Source organism: Erithacus rubecula (genome assembly GCF_903797595.1).
Source record: "Erithacus rubecula genome assembly, chromosome: 19".
Classification (NCBI taxonomy): Eukaryota; Metazoa; Chordata; class Aves; order Passeriformes; family Muscicapidae; genus Erithacus; species Erithacus rubecula.
The window spans coordinates 3372755-3394516 of record NC_136671.1 but is presented as its reverse complement, the minus strand read 5'-3'; the positions used below and the strand labels follow the sequence as shown (position 1 = coordinate 3394516).

General features: G+C 45.3%; 1 protein-coding gene across 3 annotated transcripts in view; it reads right to left on the bottom strand.

The window, feature by feature from the left end:
• PXN (paxillin) overlaps positions 1–21411 on the bottom strand; it is a 47637-nt gene extending 26226 nt beyond the window's left edge. The window contains exon 1 of one of the 3 annotated variants that reach the window (XM_079322198.1): positions 21201–21411. In XM_079322198.1, the coding sequence (XP_079178324.1) occupies positions 21201–21255 (55 nt within the window). In that variant the 5' untranslated portion in view covers positions 21256–21411. Of the gene's footprint in view, positions 1–18463; positions 18623–21200 lie in introns of those variants that run through there. The other 2 variants (XM_079322199.1, XM_079322201.1) reach the window with 2 other exon arrangements.
• Between the last annotated feature and the right edge of the window lie 351 nt (positions 21412–21762).

Genomic DNA, 21762 nt, shown 5'->3' with positions numbered 1-21762 from the left:
CTGACATCAAACAGCTATTCAATGCTAATTTTTCCTCAAGCAGTAAATAATTTTCCACAATTCATAAGCAGTTTAGAATTTATCTTTTTTTTAATGAGGCGATTTAGAGAAATCTAAATTTGCTTTCCTCTGGAGAAAGGATTTCCATATGCAGTTCATCTCTGAACAACTGAGGATTATTAAGCCATGCTGACACAGCAAATGACAGCATTATCAGTATAGTAAGTAGATCAAAAGGATGGTGGTCAATTTTCTTCTACATCTCATCATCTGCTGGGGAGGAAATGGAAGCATAACTGAAGCAATGCCTCAGATATCAGCCTTTCATTTTCAACAGCTGAAAGCCACATCTGCACATGTATCAAACCACAGGCTGCCTGTAGCTCTGCTTCTTGTATGGGACATCTGGAAAGTGAGTAGCACTGGGGACAGGATTCCTCACGCAGCCAGCACACAGAGCAAATGCATTCAGCCACAGTCAGTCCCATCTCCCCCAGCATCTCCAGTGCCGCATGTCCCTGACGGCCCAGACAGCACACTGGGGAATCAGGATGAGATGTCTGAGCACAAACTATGGAATTTCCTCTGCTGCAACTGCACTAAACTGGTATCTGCACCATCCCTATTCTCCCCCTGCCTCTATTTACCCAAATAAATAGAACTGTTGCAAGTTTTCCTGGTTTAGGCAGCAGAGGATTCCTAGAGGACTGGCAAATAGAAATAAAAATCAAGATACCCCTATGGGCAGCTCTCAGTGAGGACATGGACTTTACATGCTAATCATGTCTCACTCAGCATCAGATGAATTGCAGACCTCTCATTAGCAGAATCACATCCCATGCTCCAGTTCTTTTTTCTTAATACCTGCAAGATGCTGAATTCAAATCCTTGATTTTTGCTGTCCCCTAAGAGAATGAGGGGAAGGGAATTGCATCTCCAGAACCGAAGTTTGAGCTTGCAGCATCATCTGAGCCACCTCCTTGCAAAATCCCTGAATGCAAACTTTAAGTCTCATTAGGTTCAAATAAGTCTTCTCCCCCCACCTCCAGGAGTAAATGCAGCTCCAGCTCACATATAGGGAGACAGCTCAAGGCAGTAACCCAACTCCTGGCATGACAGTTTTATGTTGTGAGTAACTGCAGAGGAATGGGGAGCCTGGGTATATTTATCCTATTAAACAGGCTTTCAAAAGAAATATTTGCAGTGCTCTACAAGATCTGCACCAAGAAGACTTGCTGGAGCCTTGCTAGGACTTCTCATTGCCCTGGAGTTTGACTGCAGAAGGTGTGGGGAGCCCCAGAATGATGGCAGGAGTTCCCATATTGATTTTTCTCAGCAAAATGGAAGAGCCTTATCAGAAATAGGAAAATCATGAGCAGGTAAAGGCAGGCATTGACTTCGAAGTAAAAGATATTTATTAATAGTTTCTTAAGGCATTATATTCTAATCAATGCTTTTAAATGCAAAAATCTCAGAGACTACAAAAGCAATAAAATACAAAGACTACATTTAAAATGAGGCCTTAAAATACAAGTGCAATTAGATTCTCTTAAAATCCTCAAATTCTCCAGTTCACATATGTAGAAAGCACATAAAATAGCTTGGCTTACTGTGTAAAGCATTTTGAGGAGATGACATTTAAGTTTTCTAAAATTTAACAATTATGTCAAGAAGGTGGTTAGAACACAGGACACAGAAAAGCTCTCAGCTTCCTCATGAAGCAGGGGCAGATTGTTATTTAAGATACATGAAAGTTCAAAGCACAAAAGAGAAGTCATTTTCCAGACCTAACAACTGCTGGAGTATCAGAAAAGAGCAGCCACTGGGATTTTTAATTCACATTGCCCACAGCTGCCTAGAGAAAGTTCAGATTGCATGGTCAGCAAAATCATTCAGATCTTTCTTTAATGTACTAATATTTAAAGCCTTGTGCTTTCTCACTATCAAGGTATTGGTGCAAGTCATGCCTTGTGTCATTGCTTAACAAAAAGGATGTCCAAACTAACAGCAATATGTGGTATGGTAAATTGCAGTAAAGACAATAGCCATTAAAATTTTCAAGCTTCTCATTAGTTTCAGACCAAAATTGCCCCTTAATATAAGCAAAACTTGGCATTTGCAGCACTGGTTTACAAACTTGTGTGGGTGCTCCTGAAAAGCTTAACAGCAAAGGCAACCTCCCAGCAGCAGCAATGGCTGGCTGCCCCAGGCTGCAGAGACAAACTGAGAAGGATTGATCCCGGGCAGCCAGAACTGCTGCCAGGTGGTGGCAGCCACCCTGAATCCTTCCTGTGCCATACTGGAAACTGACAGCCAAACCAGTGAGCCCTGCCCAGTACAGCAGCCCAGCTCTGACCACTATCAGCAAATGCCTAAACAAAGACAAGACACTGCAGTGTGAGATGTGGTCTGCAAGAGCAGCTGCAGCAATGACTGTGGCTTCCTTTCCCAACCACTGAGACCCAAGCTGGAGGGTTTATTCCACAGCTTGTGGCCAACTAACTGGTCACAACCAACTACCACCCCAAGCCTGGGGGTGTAAACAAGTGTGCAAATGCAGCCTGTGTAAAGCAATTGCAGGAACTGTTTATCAGTAACTACTCACTGCACATTTGGGGATGAACTGCAAACCCCTGCAGTGCTCTGGCCGTAGTTCCAGCACAGCTGACACCATCACACACTGCCAGTGCAAGGGAAAGGCCCAGGGAACCTCCCTTCCCTAGCATGCAAACCCAGGCTGTTCCTGGAACTCACCCTGCTGATCACCAGACACTTTATAAACTAATTCAACTTACTCATCCAATAAAAGTTTGCTGAGGTGTTGGTTTCATTTTTTTAATATAAACTCTTTAGGTTTCTTGGAAGCATAGCTCCAATCCCTCTGACTTCAGCAGTTTTTAGAAAATGTATTTAAAAGAATAATGACAAAATTGAGCCCTTGTTCAAGTAAGTGAATAAAATTTCTGCTTTAAATGGAAATGCTCTATTTTCACCTTCAAAACTCAGGCCAGAACACAAATTGTAAATCCAGCCCATCCTGCCATTAGTTGAAAGAAATCACCTACCCTCCTGTCAGATTCCCATAGATCATCTGCAGCTCAGATGGAGACCATAAAAAAAGGCAAAGGCAGTCTGAAAAGATGCAATCAGCAGACAGCTCAAACTGAAATGCTCCTTTTTCTAGAGACATCCCCCACCATTACCTGCCTCTTCCACCTCAGTATATGCTCACATTTCATTTTAGCTTTCCAGCCCCAGAATTGTGACATGGCTCAGTCCCCAGGGCTGCACAGGCTCTGTACCCACTGATGCTCTCATTTGTGCTGCTGAGCTGAAGAGTGAGGCTTTGACAGAGACTTCTGACCATAGCCAACTCTGTATGTTACAAAAACCCAACAGAAGCCATCCTGTGAGCTCAGGATCCCTCTGACGGGCAGGAGGGCTATTTGTGTGGGCGTGTGCTGAAAAACCATTAATGCCACCACTCTGGACCTGCCCCCACCATTTCCTTGCAAGTGAATACATTTCTGTGACACCCAGACCCGCAGTGGTGAATGTGCCTGCAGGCTGAGGGTGCTGGGGCACTGGGCAGCATCACGAGGAGGCAGCAGGTTCCTGTGCAGCCCAGCAGCTACAGGCTCTCAGGGCACAATGGCACTAGCAGAACCAGCTGAGCAGTTTGCAGCTTGACACCAGCAGTCCTTGGGAGTCTCAGCCCCACTGCTTGAGGGAGCACCTCAGATCCACCTCTCCTCATCCTGGATGCACCAGGCTGGGAAATCCTTTGGATCACATCACCAGGCTGGCAGGAAGGTAACCTAATCTTAACTAGTTCCATGGGAACTAATCTTAACTAGGGCACGGGATCACCAACTCAGCATGCTGGCTGAGGCACCACAAATGCTTTTATGATTGAGTCAGCACAGTTTCCTGGATGAAACAACACAAATACACAGCACTCCCTGGCCTACAGTCCAAGTTGTGTGAAGGAACCACAAATTATTTTCCTGTAGGAAGGGAATTTTTCCACTTAGCTCTCTGGACACTATACTAGACTCCAATTAAACTAGGACAGAAATGAACCACCACCTGCAAAAGAGAAACATGTAGTTATTCTGTCTTTCTCCAACTTCCTGATCAAAGCTTTCATCCCCTTTCCACTGTCTCAGAACAGTTCATTAGATGGCTGAGCTAATGGAAGTCCCACAAGATAGAAATCTGCTTTTGTGGTCAGAGGTAAATATTCCTCAATATGTCACAAGTGTGCTGAGCATCCTCACATTGAAAGTGATTTGTACTGAAAGCCCCTTCTCCTATCAGAAAGGAAAATGCTCAAGAGAAACAAAATACAGTTTGAATACATTATTTTTGGTTTTCAGACAAAAAGCTCCTAAAACCAAGTGCAGCCTTTAAAGGTTCTTCAAATTAACCTCAGCTATCCACTCCACTGCCTTGCCTATCCCATTCAAAAGCTGGCAACAGAAACACCAGAAGAACAAACTCTCACTGGCAAAGATCTCAGAACAGCATAGAGGAAAGCAAGGTCATACAAGCCCAGCAAGGCTGGCTGTTGTACTCTGCACCTAATGCCTCCAAGGGGAGCACTCCAACTAAGCAGTGGCACTGTGACAGCCACTTTCAGAGGCTGTTCCCTCTCAAAGGTGTGTTCCCTCCCTCCCATCTATTTCTCATTTCCAGAAGGGTTAGATCAGGGAGGAGACGAGTTATTTCCTGCCACATACAGCATCTCTTGTTTTTTTTAATGGCATGGTTTTCTCCAGACCTGAAGTGAAAAGAGACATATTTACTTCCCTCTGTAGTGTAGAACAGCAAATAGCTCATGCCAAGAAAAAACACCTTATGCTAAGACTGGCTTCCTAAAAACTGAATTCATGTTCCACGTTCATTATGAAACAAACATTTTCCATTTCACAGTCACCAAAGGCTCCTGAGAATGCCAGATCCAGCTACACAAACCTTGAATGCCTCCAGAGATTCACGCTTGTGTGAAGCTAAAACAGAAAATAATCCTTTGTGTGGTCCCTTTCCACTAGATTCACTTGACTGTCAATCCTGAATAACAGGAAACCACTTCCAAATTTGGATAAGCACAAAAAAATTCTTCCACTGCTCCATGATCAATCTTCAGGAGAATGAGGAAAAGTCTGTCAAGGGTTTGTACATCCAGCTGTGGCACATCCTATGACAGAGTGCGTGCAGAGGCTGAACTGACCTCAACGTTTGCACAATGCTGAAGAGCACAAAGCTGGGCTGTGCTTCACTGGACAGAGAAGTTGGAGATTGCACAAAAGAAGGATCACAAGGTGATACATAAAACATAACCAGCCTTACCCAGTACTCCAGCTCCTGACCTCCATGACTGAAGGACCACTCTACTCAGATGATGCTCCCACCCACAAGTTACAGCACTGATCACATGGGAGCCTTTTTCAGTCACATTTTTCAGTCACAGCTCCACACCCTAAACCTCAATCTCCGCCTCAATCTTCCATTTTGTATTGATAGAACTGGCCATGGCCTGCAGCAACTGCAGACAGTAAAGTCTGCAGCCACTGCACCTCAATCCCAAGGAGGCTCTCAAATCAGAATCCACACCCTAACATTCACACTTCCTTGGCAGCACAAAAGAAAGGTACCTTTCAGAAATGGAGAACTGAGATGCAGCCCTAAACAGCCCAACATTACATGGCATGTCCATATTATATCAGAATAGAAAGCAAATTTGACTCTCAGACCTTTACTAAACATATTTAAGTTGGAATTTCTCAGTCCGAAGCTGCAGTCTGCTATGAGCTCCACCTACCACCAAGTCTTTTGTCAGAATCCTCTCCTTTTGGAAACAAACTGACTGGTGTTCAACTAGATATAACTAGCCCTGTAAAAGATTACAAGAAACAACTATCTGCACAAATTAGAGAGGCTCCATTTCTCTCCCTGTGTGTCAGCTGTGAAACTAGAAACAGCTTTGGGCTCCAAGGAGGGTAAGTACAGCCTAAGTCTTCTTCTGGAGTGGCTCTTCTTATGCAAGATCTATTTCTGATGTCTGCCTGACAGCAAACACATCCTCAGGCATTTCCAGGAAGTCCCAGACAAAGGCAGTAGCAAATGGCCAATCCTGACCCAACTGCCTCTGGGAGGGAGGGGAGCTGGCTCAGACTAAAGGACATTGCTCTGTGCAAACAGGAATGAAGTGGCATCCGAGCCAGTTTGGTGGGAGGGACAGACTGGAGGAGTCTAAACATTTTACACAAACAACTAAACAATTAACACCTCACTACTGACCTGGGCTGGATTTTAGCCAACATTCTAGATGGGGGGAAAAATTTAATAAGCCCAAAAATACTAATAACCAATACACTGTATTTTTTTAGTCCTTTATTTATTCTTATGCATATAAAATATTAAGTTGACCCTTTTCATGCATGCAATAAGAATTTTCATTTGCTGCTGGCTTCCCTGTGAAAGTTTCTAAAAGTCCAGCAGGATCTGCTCTCCTCTGCCAAAACAAAAAAAAAAAAAATTCATCAACACCAAACAAGCAGCTGACCCCTCAGGGAAAATTTCCAGGGCCAAGGCCTCTGGACAAAATACCAAGTCCCTTGTAGTCCTACAGGAAGAGGGGCTCAGCCAAGCCAGCTATCTGAGGAACCAGACCCTTCCTGCTACACCAGCATGCAGCTACTCCACAAGCACTAGGTCAAAACACAGGCTGCTATTCTACAAACATCTGACAAATCTGGTACAAAGGAGATCTCCACTAGACAAAAGAGTCCAAGGATGGGAAAAAAACCAGCAGGAAACACGATACTGTGGGTTTTAAACCACAGCTCTGGTAACAGAAGCTCAAGGCTTGAGTGCAGCACCCAGCTACAACAAGCAACCTTCTACATGCCCACCGAAGAGGGGAGATGAGCATTTTTTAAACCCTGCAATAGTATTTGGTTGAGATTTGTACAACTGAAAGTTGTCATAAACAGCACTGAGGTTACAACACATGCTGATCCAGGACTGGATCACTCTTCCAAGCAGCTTGTAAGCAGTGGCTCAGTGTGAAATCAACAGTGGCAAATCACAACATTGTGAACACACAGCACTGGTCTCCAAGACTCTGGGCAGCAGCAATCCTGGTGTGCTTGTGCTCCATTGCCCTCAGGTTGAAATGAGGAGGGTGTGGGTTTGATCTCTCAGGGACCCCTCACAACACCTGTAGTGCACTTGTCAGCTTGGAGATCATGACTGGTAAGTGCTCATTCCAACACCTTTAGGGAAGGAGAACATCTTACATCAGGGCTTACAACGCAACAGAGCACAGGAGTCCCACTGGACACTGAGCACCCCGGAGTGAAGGATACAGTTTCACAAGATGCAGAAAGGCGAATTAACAGCTCACCACTGCCAAAAATGGAGAGGTTTTACTCCCTCTTCCAGACATGTGCTGCTGCCACTTACTTGTGCAGGCTCTGGCTCTCACAAGACCCCTCTGTGAACTAGTCCAACAGAATACACACCCAGTGGAAAAAAGCTGGCTGTCTTCTTTTGGGTCAGGGAAGAGATGAGCACAGCAGTCAGCAGGAAGGCCCATGTCCAAACAGTCAGACAGCACAGAAGGAGAAAGGACAAGCAAAAGCTAAACCATCTCCCCCCTCAGCAGCAGCAAGCCCCTGTATTGACTCAACCAGCAGCAGGACCACCACCTCAGAGCCCCCAGCAGCACACAGGTAACCAGAGGCAGTAACAACATTGCTAAGGATCCCTGTGATCCTCTCCATCTGCTTATGTAAAAATGGGTTTGGACAGAGTCACAGACAAAATACCGTAAGAGCTTGCACATTCCAAGTTAATTATCTGCCTTTTTAAAAGTAGCAGAAACAGGAAAGCATGTGGACCCTATTACCAATAAAGGGAAGAACAGGATTTGCATGGTTATGCAATAATAGACATGGAACTAGAGGGGAAAAAAATAGTGTCTTTTAAGCTGTGGAAATCCTATCCAAGCAGCATAAACAGATCTGAATATAGACCCATCTAGGCAAAGTGCCAGTTACAAAATTTGAGACACACATAAAGATGATGAAATAAAGAACTGAAATACTAGTGTAAATTCTGAATTCATTAAAAGAATTCTGAATTCATTAAAAGCATTAGAAGCACAAATTCTGCCAATGAGATGTAGAGTGCCCTGGCTACCAGCAAAAGGAGGATTCCAGTAATAAAGAATGGGGACACTAAAGAGACTCTGTAATCATACCCATATTTAGTACAGTCTTATTGAGGCATTCCTCTCCTGAAGGCTCTTAAATGGGATATCAGAATGCAGACTTGACAGATTTTAGTCCTTGAAACGTGTACTTTTCATGAGCTCCAGCAACTTCCCATTCAGTAAGTAACAAGCACAGCTCCCAAAAGCATAAATGCAAAGAACATTCAACAAATGCAGATCTACCCTTAAAAAGTTTTATCTCAAGTTTAAAAAGCCTGTGTCAATAAGGAGAAATGGTCCCAGCAAATCTCACCCAGATAAAAGTTACAATATAAAGAGATAAACAAGAACTTGCTGCCTTGACCTGCCAACCACTCTGAAGTGGGTTGTTTCCCTTTCTTTAAAATGGGAACTTGTGTCAAATGTCATATGTGGTTTAACTGGCTTGTTACAAACCCAGTTACTAAGGCAGTACTCCCAAAATGGTGCATGTTTCTTTCAAGAAGTTTTCATTTCTGCAAAGGTTCTCTGCAACAGGGTGGGAGCAGACTTGGAAGCAACACCGAACTCTTTGTAAGCCAAAAAGTGTAAGCCATGATCAACAACTGACTTTACACAAAGCACTGCCAAAAGCACAATGTAAACTCACAGAACAGGGCAGAGGGAAATGACAACAAAATATTTCACATTTTTCAGTTGTGTGGATCTTGGTACTACTTATAACTATAATAGGTAGAAAGTTTTAAAATGAAGCTTTCAGTCTGTTGAGCACTGCACTGTAACTTAAAAATAACCCAAGTTATTGCAGATAGCAGGCAAGCAACAGCTTTGAAAGACAACAGAGTACAAGGGGCCAAGAAGCACATGGTTAAAAATCTAGTTAAAGCAGCTTTCACTTTAAAAGCAGCTTCTGGGAATGAAAGGAGGACAGTGTCTCAGAAATGAATGTGGGAACTGGTCCCACGGTCCACTTTGGGAGATGTGGGTGGCAATTCGATGGAGACTGCTGATGACTCTATAGCTGCATAGCTCTGACTTGGTTTTGCCTTTTTTTAGTATTGGCAGAAGAATGTGGCTCAAGAGTTTCACAATGTCATGACATTGGCCCACTGCAAGAAAGGAAATTGTTAAATCCAGACAGAAAACTAACATTTTTAGAACTGGAGTGTATTGGAGCCAGTGGATGGAGGAGAGCTGGAGAATGTTTAAGGTTTTCTTATCTCTTCCTACATGAGAAGGCAGATGACCCATCATTGTACCTGTCATCTGGCATCAAGACACAAGTACCAGTCACAAGTCTCTTGCTTGTTTCAGCAGCAGCAAGAGAAATAGTGAGGGTATTTTACTAAGAGGAGTATTAATAAAGCAATTAAACATGACAGCTTCTTCATCTCAGTGCCCTGAATACAAGTTGTTGTTATTTGATAAAGAAAAATTTTATTCTATCAACCAAAGGCTGTTACTCACAAGAGAACTCTTGACTGCAGAAAAGAACAAGTGAGAAAAAAATTACAAAGACCAAAGAGAAAGCAGATTTTTGAGAGGTAGAGATGAGTAAGAGACCGATCTCCAGCACTGACCAAAAATGGAAATGGCAGCAATACTGAAATAGAAGCAGCATGAGAATAAACTTCCCTTCCAGAGGTACATGAAATAAATCCTTCTTCATACTACTTTCTAAAAAAGGGTTTTCAGCATGATCTCTGATTGTCCCTCCACCAATCCTATGATAAAAGTCACCAATCCTCTTTTGCACTAGTCTAGAGAAGTCAAGATTCCCAGACCCCACATTTCTGCTTTGCTGAAAATTAAGTTGACTTTGTTGTCTGAGCTGATCATGTTCTTCCTTGTTATGCCCTGAACTAGGGCACAGAGGAAAAGAGATGAATTTTCCTATCAAGTACCTGGATGCAAGCATATTTTATATGGACATGTACTTCCTTATATCACTTTCATCCCATTACTGTTGGGTACTTTGAAATTAACCTGCTCCACCTCAAACCACACTGGCATCCATAGCCCTCAGAGAAACCCAGGGACCAGGCTCTGCCATTTACACATCCAATGTACAATGTCCCACACGTGCACAGCAGTGTAACTGCCCCCTCACCAAGAACAATATTCCACTTCTATCTTCATGGCAAATCCAAGCCTAGAGTGTTTCAAGCAGCTGGAAAATAGAGCAACTCTAACTCTTTTCCCCCCTCCAAGACAGAAAACAAAAAAAAAAGCTGTCTCTGCCAAGCAAGTACTGAATACACTGCATTCCATTTCATTAAAACAATTATTCAAAAGCCAGCCAAGAATTACATAAAGCTTCCTCCCTGCACCACCCCCAGCCCCTTCCTTCAACCCTTCCTCCCCAGCAAACAGCCTCCTAACCCTGCCAGGACAGGACCACACCAGACACTGCTCCAAACTCCTCACAGCCCCCTGGCTCTCCCATCCCACACACAGCATTTTGCAGACCCAAGCAATACAACTGGGGGCTCCAGATGGCTCAGAAGGTCCCATTTTCACATCACCACAGCCATACCATGGTGATCTGCTTCAAGTAGATTTCTCCCCAGCATTTGATGGCAAAGTAACATCCAACAAATGAAGCCCTTAACCAACCCTTAGAGAAAAGTGAATGATAACCTAACAGATTTTCTCTCTAACTCACACCTAAGCTTTCAAGCATGACCCCAAGCCAGAAGGTGCTGGAGGCAGTTAAGAAGTGCAGGAGCAGCATGCCAGAGCAGCTGTGAGGCACTGCCCAAGCAAACTGCTCAGGACAGCCAAGCTGCAAATCTCAGATTAAACACAAGCAGGATAGATTGAAAACTGCAAGCTTAGGGTTCTAAGAAATTCATCTCAAACTCCACAGCTCTCAGCCTGACTGACAGTGCTGAGCTCCTCATCTTTCACAGGAGAAATAAAAGGCAGCTTCTTCAGGCCAACGCAGCTCACCCACTCACAACACTGAGTTGGCCACTGATAAGAGACTTCATGACGTGGATGAAATGGCATTTCTTTCCCTCCCCCAGTGCTCCAGCTCTCTGCAGGGATCCTGTCTGACTGCTGGAGCTGCTCACAGCCAGGCAGAATAGTTCCAGCTGTGTGTCACACTGCCTGACCAGGCCTACACAGCCCAAAAAAGGTCTCCCATATAAAACCATAATGAACAGGGGCTTCAAACCGGAAGTATTACTCCAGGCATCTTGGGGATCACCTTTGCCCAAGAAGGGTCATTTGCTAGCAGAATAAAAACCAATCCAAACCTAGTCCCAAGGCAGCTGGGAGCAATGGATGCAAATAATGGTAAAACAAAATGAGCAGCAGAGACCAGTCAGACCATCATCTTACTCCAGCTCACAGGGCACCAGTAACCTGAAGTGACATACAGTTAGCCTTGGGCTTTTTTGTCTGACCCAGCTGAAATTAGTGGCTTCAACCCAAAAGAAACCTTTTCACAGAGAAGCCCTGAACTGGTTTAGAACCATAAAAGAGGATAAAACAAGGGAATACTAAGCCCCTAATCCATGGCAAATTATTTACAGCCCTCTTGCCCATGACCTTTTCTACCTCTGTCTTCTTTTACCACCTCCTGCTCTAAAACTCAGCCTAACCACAGTCCCTGAACCACCACAAACTTCCCCATAGCATAAAGTGAAATTCTCTGTTCATCTTCCTCTTCAGCAATGGAAATAAAGCAAGATCCTGTGAGGGATTGAGGCAGACACAGGATTAATTCTGTCTGCCAGCTCAGTTCTGTGACAAAAACATAGGACTGGTTTATTCCTGGAGCCCCCATACAGTCTGATTTACAGCTGAGCCATTTAAAGCACAATTCCCCATGCACAGTGTCATTCAAAAGGTTTATTCCCTGGAGCGCCATTTACTTTTTTTGATGTTCTTCAAATTATTTGTAAAATGTTAGAGGTTTAAACGTGCAATAAACAGTAAAAAACCACAAGAAATCAAGCTACACTCCACTGCATGCTGCCAGCCAGACACTCAGTACCTCACCCAGCAGAGCCATCTATGCAGATGTGCACATGGTAATAAGAACACTGTGAGAAGTGGCACGACGAGCTGCACTGGACAACTTCAGACTATCTCATCATCATTTAAATAACTTGAACTTGTTCACAGTGTAGAGCCAGTGCAGCTCAGGGAAGAAGGAGCCAAGCACTAACAATGCAGGCTGCCTCCCCCTGTGGCCTGCCGTAAGTTCTCCTGACTCCTCAGTTTACAGTTGTCTCAAACTGCTTAGATAAATTTCCCATGTAAATTCTGAATAGTTACTGTCTGCTAAAAGAAAAAGCTGCATTTGTGTGAGCAGAAAAAGAGTTTACCAGACTCCTAAACAGCACACACACACAACCTCAGGGAGTCAGCTCCTGTAACCGGAACACCAACACCAAACTTGTTCCACAGCACTCCAGCTGCCATTTCAACTTGTTTGCTTCAGTGGGATTTAAAAACACACATACACACAGAAAACATGGATTTAAACCCCCACCAGCCAAGGGAGACTGTCCCCAGCTAGCTGGTTGCTGCTGCTCTGGGGCCATTTGCAAAGAGAATGAGCATGAATGGGAAAAACAGCTAAAACTGATATGAGAAAGTCATCACCCACCTCCTATTTTTATGGTATATCTTTAGCACACAACATTCTTTGAATGACTTCACGATGCTCTGTGGTAAAGGGAAAGACCAGGATAGCACTACTGTGGGGAACTTGGAAGGGAAAGGAAATCTTTTCTCCCTACTCACAGCCTGTCATAACAGGGGGTGAAGAAAGGATGAGCAACCAGAAAGGCAGAAAGGGAACATTCAACAGGGCTGAGAAAGGAATAAAAACTTGTAAATCTAATTCAAACTTGCCACTGTAAACTTTTCTAGCAATGGTGACCAAAAAGGCTTGAAAGAAGCTTTTTAGCTGGAAACTATTTCAGAAGCACAAAGATCTCAAACAACATAACCACACTTTGCAGGTAAGGAGCAATTACCCCTGTTTCACAGACAGAGAAAAAACATGCCTTAAGTTAGGGTACATTTTTGAGGCTGTGGATAAATTATTACCTTATGCTATATTAAACATAACCCACAGCTGAAAGAGGTGGCCTCTCTTCCCAGTCCACTGTCCACATAAAAAAAAAGACTTTGAGAAGAATCAGCTTGCTGACTCAGTTAACAGTCCAAGAGTTACTGTGGACACAAGCAAGGGAGATGGCCACAGGGAACACCTCAGCAGCCAAGAGTTCAATCAGCTGAAACCAATCTGAGATCACAACCTATTCTCTAACCCATTCAACTTCAACCAAAGTGGAAAGTAATGGTGCCACTTCTTGCTTCTACTCTGCACTGCTAGATGTAGTAATCCTGCCACAGATGATACAGTTCCCCACTTACCATTTTAAAATGAAATATCCTAACAGTCATGATAACCTGTACTCCCAGGGTTTGTTACTAAACCTCATTTAATTAGGAGAGGACTGAAGTGAGCAAGGAACTCATTCCCTAAACCTCATCATCTTATCACAGCAAGAGAAAGCTTCCCACAGACAATGTCTCACTTTCAGGCAGCTGGAAGAGCATCTTCATTAACAGCTTCCGCATGGGACAAAAAGGGACACACAGGATCAGTACACAAAGAGGGAAGTGTAGGCTGAGACCAGAGCAGGAAACTGGGACCAGAGATCCAATTCACTCACACTGATTTTCCACTAGCACACACAACTGCATTCACAATCTGCTCTGGCTGTCTCCAAAGCTGCATCAGATTCTGGATATCACAACTAACACAATAGTTCAAATCAAACAGATTTGTTTTGTGGCCACAGACGGGCTTTCCCCCCCTCTATTTGCAGAGTTTTAATATAAGCAATATATCTGTCTGACTGAGCAGCAGATCAGAAAAACAGCTCTGATCTAAATAAAGTGCATTATTAGTCTTTGTTCTGCTGCGAGATTTTTACAATTTTAAAGTAATTTCTATAGTTCCACAACTTGTTTCATGTAATAGACAGACTTCAAAGGGAAGAGGTAAGGAAAAAGGGATCCAGAGAAACTGAAGTATTGTGACTCCCCAGGAAAGAAAGAAGGAGAGAGAGTGAGTTGAAGATGTATGAAGTTTCCCATTTGTTTCTCTAGTGGCAGAGATGGTGTCAGAGGATCAGTTTTAACCAGGAGGGCAGCTGAACACTTCGGATAAGTTGACCTCTCCCAGAGAGAGACAAAGGAGCTAAAGACAGCAGAGTCCAGCCTTTCCGTGGAAATAGAGCACCAAGAAAAGAAGCCTCTCTCTGCATCACACACTGCTTGAGGCAGAGGACTCCCTGTCTGAGCTGCTCAAGACAATGAAGTCCCTGTTTTACAAGGGGTCACAACAGCTAAGGAGCTGAGACAAGTCAGAACCCCATTGTGCAGAGCATTAGTTCTGTTTACAGCCTTCTCGCCCAGCAGCAGGAAGGACTCAGGAATCTGAGCCAGTAGAAAGCCAAGGCACCAAATTACTTTAGCAGTGCTTCCCCCAGTACCATTTCCTGGGCGTAGCTGACCATGAGCAATTTCACAACAAACTTTTAGTCAAGTGAGCCCAAAATGCACAGCATATGACTCCCAAAGGAAAGGAACTGAGTCAGAAACAGGCAAGCATCCCCCTCTGGAGAGGGACAGACAGCACCACCCTGCAGAGCACAGCAATCATCCAAATGTTAGGACAGATGACAGATGGAAACACATGCACCTCCCTCCACCCTGCCATGAAAAATCAATGGCAAGATTGCTCCCTTTAAAGTCAATATTGAGAGGATTAAGCACTGAAGAGAGGGTGGATTAGAAGTCCCAAAACAGAGGAAAACAACTAATAAAGCAAAATCTCTTGTGCCCCTGAACTATGCACCCAGAATTCTGAAACTAAATTGCAAGACAAACCTTATGCAAAAGAAAAATCCTTCTAGAAGTGAGCATGCACACCTAAAAAAGAAGCTCACAATCTAGTTGACATGGACCAAAACACTGCCATAAATATGTCCCCATTAAACACATATAACTTCTTTGTAAAACACTTTTTGCAATCTCCAGTGAATGCTGTTTTGTTTTTGATTGCAAAATCCAGTTTAAAAATACCTGAAGTCTTTGAAAACAAAAATTAAAAAAAAAAATAACAGTAGAGAAGTGAGAATTTCATCAAATGAAAGCTTCTAAAAGCCACAACACTTCTGTTTGAAGTTACCAAAAGGTTTCCCAATAGTATTTGCAAACAACCCCTTTCAGAAAAAAAGCTGTAAAAAAAATTTGGAGTCAAAATCAAACAGTACCTGACTAAAGCAAATGTAAAGTTTCTCTTCTACTCCTCTCACCATAAGTACATGATACATTACACAAATTATGTTTCTTCCTCCGCAACAAGCAGATCCTAATGGATCTGCTCCTTCATACTACTTAGGCAAGGTAGCACCACAGAACCAGTAACTCAAGATCTCATTCAGTGTCTCAGATTGTCCGAAGCATATGGGGATGGTCACTTGTGTGCTGGAAGTACAGGCTGTGCTTTGGCCACCCCCTGTAAGGGGCAAGAGCCCCAGGTCAGAATCCTCACTCTTGAGGACAAGGCTGGACTCTCTGTGCCAATTTCCAGCACTGCAGAATGGCAAACTCATTCAGCAAACTTCCTGTCCAACTCCGAGCACATCGGCAAAATGCGCGTCCTCAGAGACTGGAGGGAGTCAGCCCAGGCAAGGCTGGCCAGCTGCTCTCCTCCCCCTTCCCACCACGGCTGCTCCAGTTCACATCCAGCCCCAGCACTGTGTGTCCTGTGCACAGAGGCTCCCCCACAACAACAGCACAGCTCCAGCCTGCAGGAAGTTTCCTGTGTGAGCTTCTTCAGCGCTGGGGGAGGGGGTAAAAAGGGAATGAAGATTTTTTTCAACTCCAAATGAATTCTCAAAGCAAGACAAATCTATTCTCATATGGTTCATAACCTCTCCAGTCCAAGCACAAAACTGAGATGCTTCTGGACCTCCATTTTACAGTGGACATCTACACACAGATCAAATCCTCCAGCTCTAGGAAGGGGGAGGAGATTTTCCAATAAAGGCAGGGAGATAAGGACAGGCACGCCAATGGTCTCTGTGAGGGGCTCCCTCATGCCCAGCAAGGCCCTTCACTCATTTCTGCACCACACAGATTCAGAAGCAAGGTGTGGAAGTATCTGAGCTGATTTTACTTGACATCAACTCTGAACCTGCAAGTCTCACATCAATATCAAACTCCTTTTGGGCCAAAACTGTCCCTGGAAGCAGAGAAGCTTTGTGCACATGGCACTGTGCCTGAACCAACAAGTCCTGCCTAACCAGCTTGACTCTGGACAGAGCCAGTGCAGACTGTATCCATGGCACAGTTAATCCACAACTCAGATAATCCACCCATAGATAATGAGGAAAGAAAAACAAACAACTCTCGCTTGAGTTCGAAAGTCTGACTTATTTCAGGGGAGTTGTATGAGCACAGCACTGTTCCATTATGTGTTCATCCCAAGGTGAATGGCTTTGGAGTAGTAAGTGAGCCATTTTGGGGCTAACAATGATACACAGAGGACAAACAGCTGGTGTGCTTTTCCATGGTGAATTCTGTACACCATAGAAAAGCCTAGAGAGAGAAAGGGTCACACTTTTCTGTTCAGCTGCTCACTGTTAATTAGATCTTGTCCAGTCTGAAAGGCTGCACAAAAACTGAGACAGACGCAGTGTAATTAAGACTTGACTAAATCAAGTTGCTCAGACTAAAAGTTCTACTTTCCAAGTCACATCACAACTTTAACTTTTAGTTGTCCTAATATCCTTTAGAGCTCAGAACAAACCAGACACGATTTCAGACCTTTTTCACAATTTCTTTGCAGTTCACAACTAATTCTCCTACAGAGGAAAGAAAAAATGTTAAGGGACTGCAGTAGCCTATTCCAACAACTGGGAAGTCACACTACTGTTCAGGAATGCAGCTCTCACAGCGGGCACCGTGAGGCTCCCATGGTTTATTAAAGAGCATGTTGGTGAGACACTAAACTGGCCCTACACAGACCTGTATGCTCACCCTGAAGGGCCACTCACCAAGTCAATACACAGACTGAGTGAATCCTGTTCTGACTAGCCATGCATTCCTGAACACGCTAGGAACTTGCACCAAATCTCCAAGAGATAACCAAAATGAGGGATAAGAAAAAAGGTAAACAGAGCTGTCTCCACTTAAAGGAACAATAACCATGAGAAGAAGCTGCAGTAGAAAGTATTTCTGTTTCCACAGTGCTACTTCACTCAAGCTGAGGGTTTCTCTGCCCGAGCATGAATCCTTCATGGGCAGACCTTTCACCAGAAAGCCAAGAACCAGATGGTCTCCTTGCCCTGTAAGTCTTATCATTAGCCCAATTCAAAGCCTGTTTTCTGAAGGTGTGACCACCAGCTTTATGCCAGCACCGTAATGTGAGCTTCCAGGTCCAGGAATAAACCTGCAATTTTCTTGGACTATATGTCAACAGAATGCCTGGTTTCCATTAAAGGTAGGATGCAAGTAACGGATCACAGCCTCTCCCTCCCCAGTGTCTGATTGAATCAGTTTCATAAGCGGAACTCAGTCGCCCTAATGCCTCCCAGAGCACAAGGGATTTTGGCAGATCCACACCCTTTCCGGCTTGGTACCAAAGGAACTAAAATTCTCTAGATCTTTTCCTTGAGACCAGTTGCCTGACATTTCTCCATTACACGGTTTCGGGAAACCGTATAATGCAGCACACCTGGGAGAAGCAGAGGGAGGACAAGGATGAGCTCCGAGCCCGGCTCCACTTACCCCCAGGGCTCCCCACTCCATACCCGCGCAAAGTTCGGATCCCGCCCGAGAACAGGCTGGAGAGGCTGCGGCGGGGCAGGGGAGGAGGTGTTTGCTGAAACCCGAGTACGCTGCACGCTGCTCCGGGCATAGAAGGAGCGCAGGGCGCCCTTCCCGGCCGGGATAGCCACCGCCTGTCCCAGCTGCGGACGGCGGCGAGACAGCGCAGCCGAGGGGCCCGGCTGCGGGCGGCGGCGCGGGGAGCCGGGCCGGGCGGCGCGGAGCAGCAGCACATTCCCGGCCGCCGGCAGGCGCGGCCGAGCCCCGCGGCTCCGAGGGGCGCAGCGTGGCCGGGCGGGCCGCGGCCGCCGCCGCCCGGGGCGCGGCAGGGCGACGACCCCCGCCGCGGGGAGCCCGCTGCTCGGAACTCACCCAAGTCGTCCATGGTGCCGCCGCTCCCGGTGCCGCCGTGCCCCGAGCCGCTCCCGCCCCGCCGGTGCCGCCGCCGCCCCAGCGCCCGCAACTTTCCCGGCCCGCCCCCGCGCGTGCCCGCCCGCGCGCCCCCGTCGCGCACCGCGCCGCCCCCTGGCGGCCGCCGCGGGAGCCGCCAGCCCGGCGGTGCCCGGCCCGCTCCGGGAAGCGCCCCGGGAAGCGCCCCGGGAAGCGCCCACAGCCGCCACCGCCCGCGGGGCTCTGTGCCCGGGCCGGAGCCCGTCCTGCCGCACTGGAGCCGTCCCGCTCGCCTGGGGCCCTAGGCTCGCCCGAGACTGAGCAGGAACGCGGCACGAACCCTGCGCTGGTCGCTGGAAGAGCAGGACCCTTTCCCAGGAATGTCCTCCCGGGCAGTGATGCTGCCGCTCCGGGCTTGGCTAAGGCTGTGCACCAAAACCTTCAAACATTTCAGAGCCTCAGCTGATTTACCAGAGAAGCTGGGCAGCAGAAACCTTTCCTGAACAATTTTCCACAAGCTGTGGCCACCATAAAGGAAAGTCACCAGCTACTTCTCCTTGCCGTATTCAAAGCCCATAACAGCCCACCTGGATTTCTCATGCGATGATCCTGAGCCATCATTTCCCACGTGCTTTTCCTTTCAAACCTCTGTAAAACAACACTCCAAGGCAGCCAAGTCGTCACTTGTCTGAGCCACAGCACAGCTCAGCCCTCACCAGAGCTACTGTTTCCCACTGTGCTCCAGCCAAGTTGACATGGCAGTAAACACAGTTGCTCAACCCAAATGTTCACCTCTTAATCTGATGAGAGATACACAAAAAAATATCAGTGTGGGAACTGCCGAGGATCCAGGAAACATGACTCTTATAGCTCTTTTCCTTACAAAATTAGTACCAAGTCAGAGAATGTTCCCAGAACTGAACAGCACATGTCCTGTTGTTGAGCTGAGATTACGGAATTGTATTTCCATAAAACAGAGACTGCTTACAGCTGACCTCACAATCTCCAACGCTGTATTTTTCATTCTCTAGGCACAAACATGTCCAGTTTCCCCTGCTAGCACAAGTCAGACATCATTATTTCCTGTGTTAAGTCATGCTTTAATGGGAATTATTACTGGGGGGCAGAGAAATATCACCTCCCTAATCCCAGTCAAAGTTTATAAATAGCCAAAAACCTTCAAGAAATTTATTCCAGCTTTTACTCCAAATCCAGAACTTGTCAGAAAATAATATCCTTACTGAGATCTAATACAACATAAATATAAGTAAAGATTTTCATTGCATGCTTCACCATCCATGCCAAAGATATCACCTGGCATCGCCCTTGATGGTCTCCCTCAGCAAAATGTAAAACATTATTTGTAGGGACTGTTATATTTTCTCAAAATCCATCACTGTCTGTACAACAACAACTTGAGGATGCATGTCCCCACCTGAAGAAAATAAACCACTAGCACTGCCTGGTCACACAGCAGGCCTAAGGTCACGAGAAACGTGTCCTTTCCTGGGATCTGTATGTTTCCTCCAGCAACATGTGACAAGCACGTGCCTCAACTTGGGTTGTATTTTTACCTCTGCATAAATAAAGTGCTTACTGTGCTGCGTTCATATTGTAGCCTGGTATGCAGTTTTTATTTTCAGCTTCCTACCATGTCCTTTGGGAGTCTGGAAGTGAATGTAAATCAAGGAAACAGTTTCCATCGTGTCTCAGGGCTGAAATTAAGCTGTCATAGTACAGTTAGGGTTGCACCCACAAGAAATGGGTTGTGCCCAAGCTGCTCAGTGTTAAAAACAAAAAAAAAAAAAAAAAAAATGAAGTCATTGCTTCTAAAGCTTTGCCTACAGCTTCAGCACTGCTTTGAAAGGGTTGGTGGGGTGGGAAGGCAGGGCTGTCCCATGAGTGATACTATCCTCTAGGCATACTGCTTTTAAAACCAACCTGCTCATAGCCAGGTGCTGTTCATAACTGCTTTTCTTACTGAAAATTGCCAGTTCCTAAGCATCCTGTGAGAGCTGAAGGAGTAGGGGCAGGTTAAAACCCCAGTTGCCAAGACAACTTCTCAGTACTGTGGGGTCAAGCTAAACTCACCCAAGCAACACTCACCCTGTTTTTCCCAATGCCTTGAACTCCTGTTTCCTCATCTACCTGCTCTCTGCCTCAGACTCTCCCTGACTCGTAAACCCCTGCTTGCTGCTAGAAATACACAGACCTCCCTCTGATGCTGTGCCCTGTGGCTGAGACACATTGTGATTTACCCTTGGCTTTCACAGAAGGTGTAACAAGTAGTTACCACCCCCTTTTGCAGACGGGAAACAGGGCTGGGAACTGGAAATTAAGTTAGACAGTGAGTCAACATCAACAAAAGGTTGAACTTTAGGGCTTCCTGTCTCTACACAATCCAAGTATTCCTCACTCCACGCAATCTCTGTGTCCAGAGTATGTGCTCAAGGCATCTTTTCCCTCTTGTTGAAGAGTCATTTACCAGTTACAGACCAAGTCCCTCAAAGGGCAGTCTAACCCAGTGACACACACAAGACCCTCAGAGTCAATGGTTTAACTGTCCACCCACGTCCTCTCACTTCAGACTGACTGCCAAGCAGAGGAGTGACCCAAGCTCATTTCATGCTACCACCAAAGAAAAGCATAATAATTTTCAATCTATGTAAGAGAAGGAAAATAAAGTTACACTGGCTTGTAAGGCATGTTAAGAACTTACCTGTGCAGTTTCCAGAGAGTGACTTGAAACTGTAGAGCAATGATAATGCCTTCATTGCAGTGTGTGCCCTCTATGCTGTGCCACATGAACATCAAGCAAGGGGATTTAGCTCTTTCTTCAGGTGAAATCAATCAGAGCTTTAGGCTTCAGGCAATAGCAGTAAATCACAAGATGTAACTCCCACATTCGAGGTTCAACTTCACCCTTGTAAAGGATATATTACAGCAAAATTAAAAACTTGGTTTCTGACATAAGATGTAGGACATGACTTTGCAATGCAGATTGAAAGCACCACACCAGGGCATCATCACAGACAATTCTGGCAGCAAAGATGAGGAAACAATCAAGTGATAAAACCAGTACTTATGAACATAGTTTATAATAATCAAGAAATTACCTGAAGTGGATGACTCTCTGCAAACTACATATACCTTTGCTATTTACCAGCATGGCTTATTCTGCCAAAGGGTAACAGCATCCCTTCAGGGTTTGATTTCAATTGATATTGCTGGCAACAGGCACAAATGGGGAGACAAAGGCAATCTATGAGATTTCACTGCCA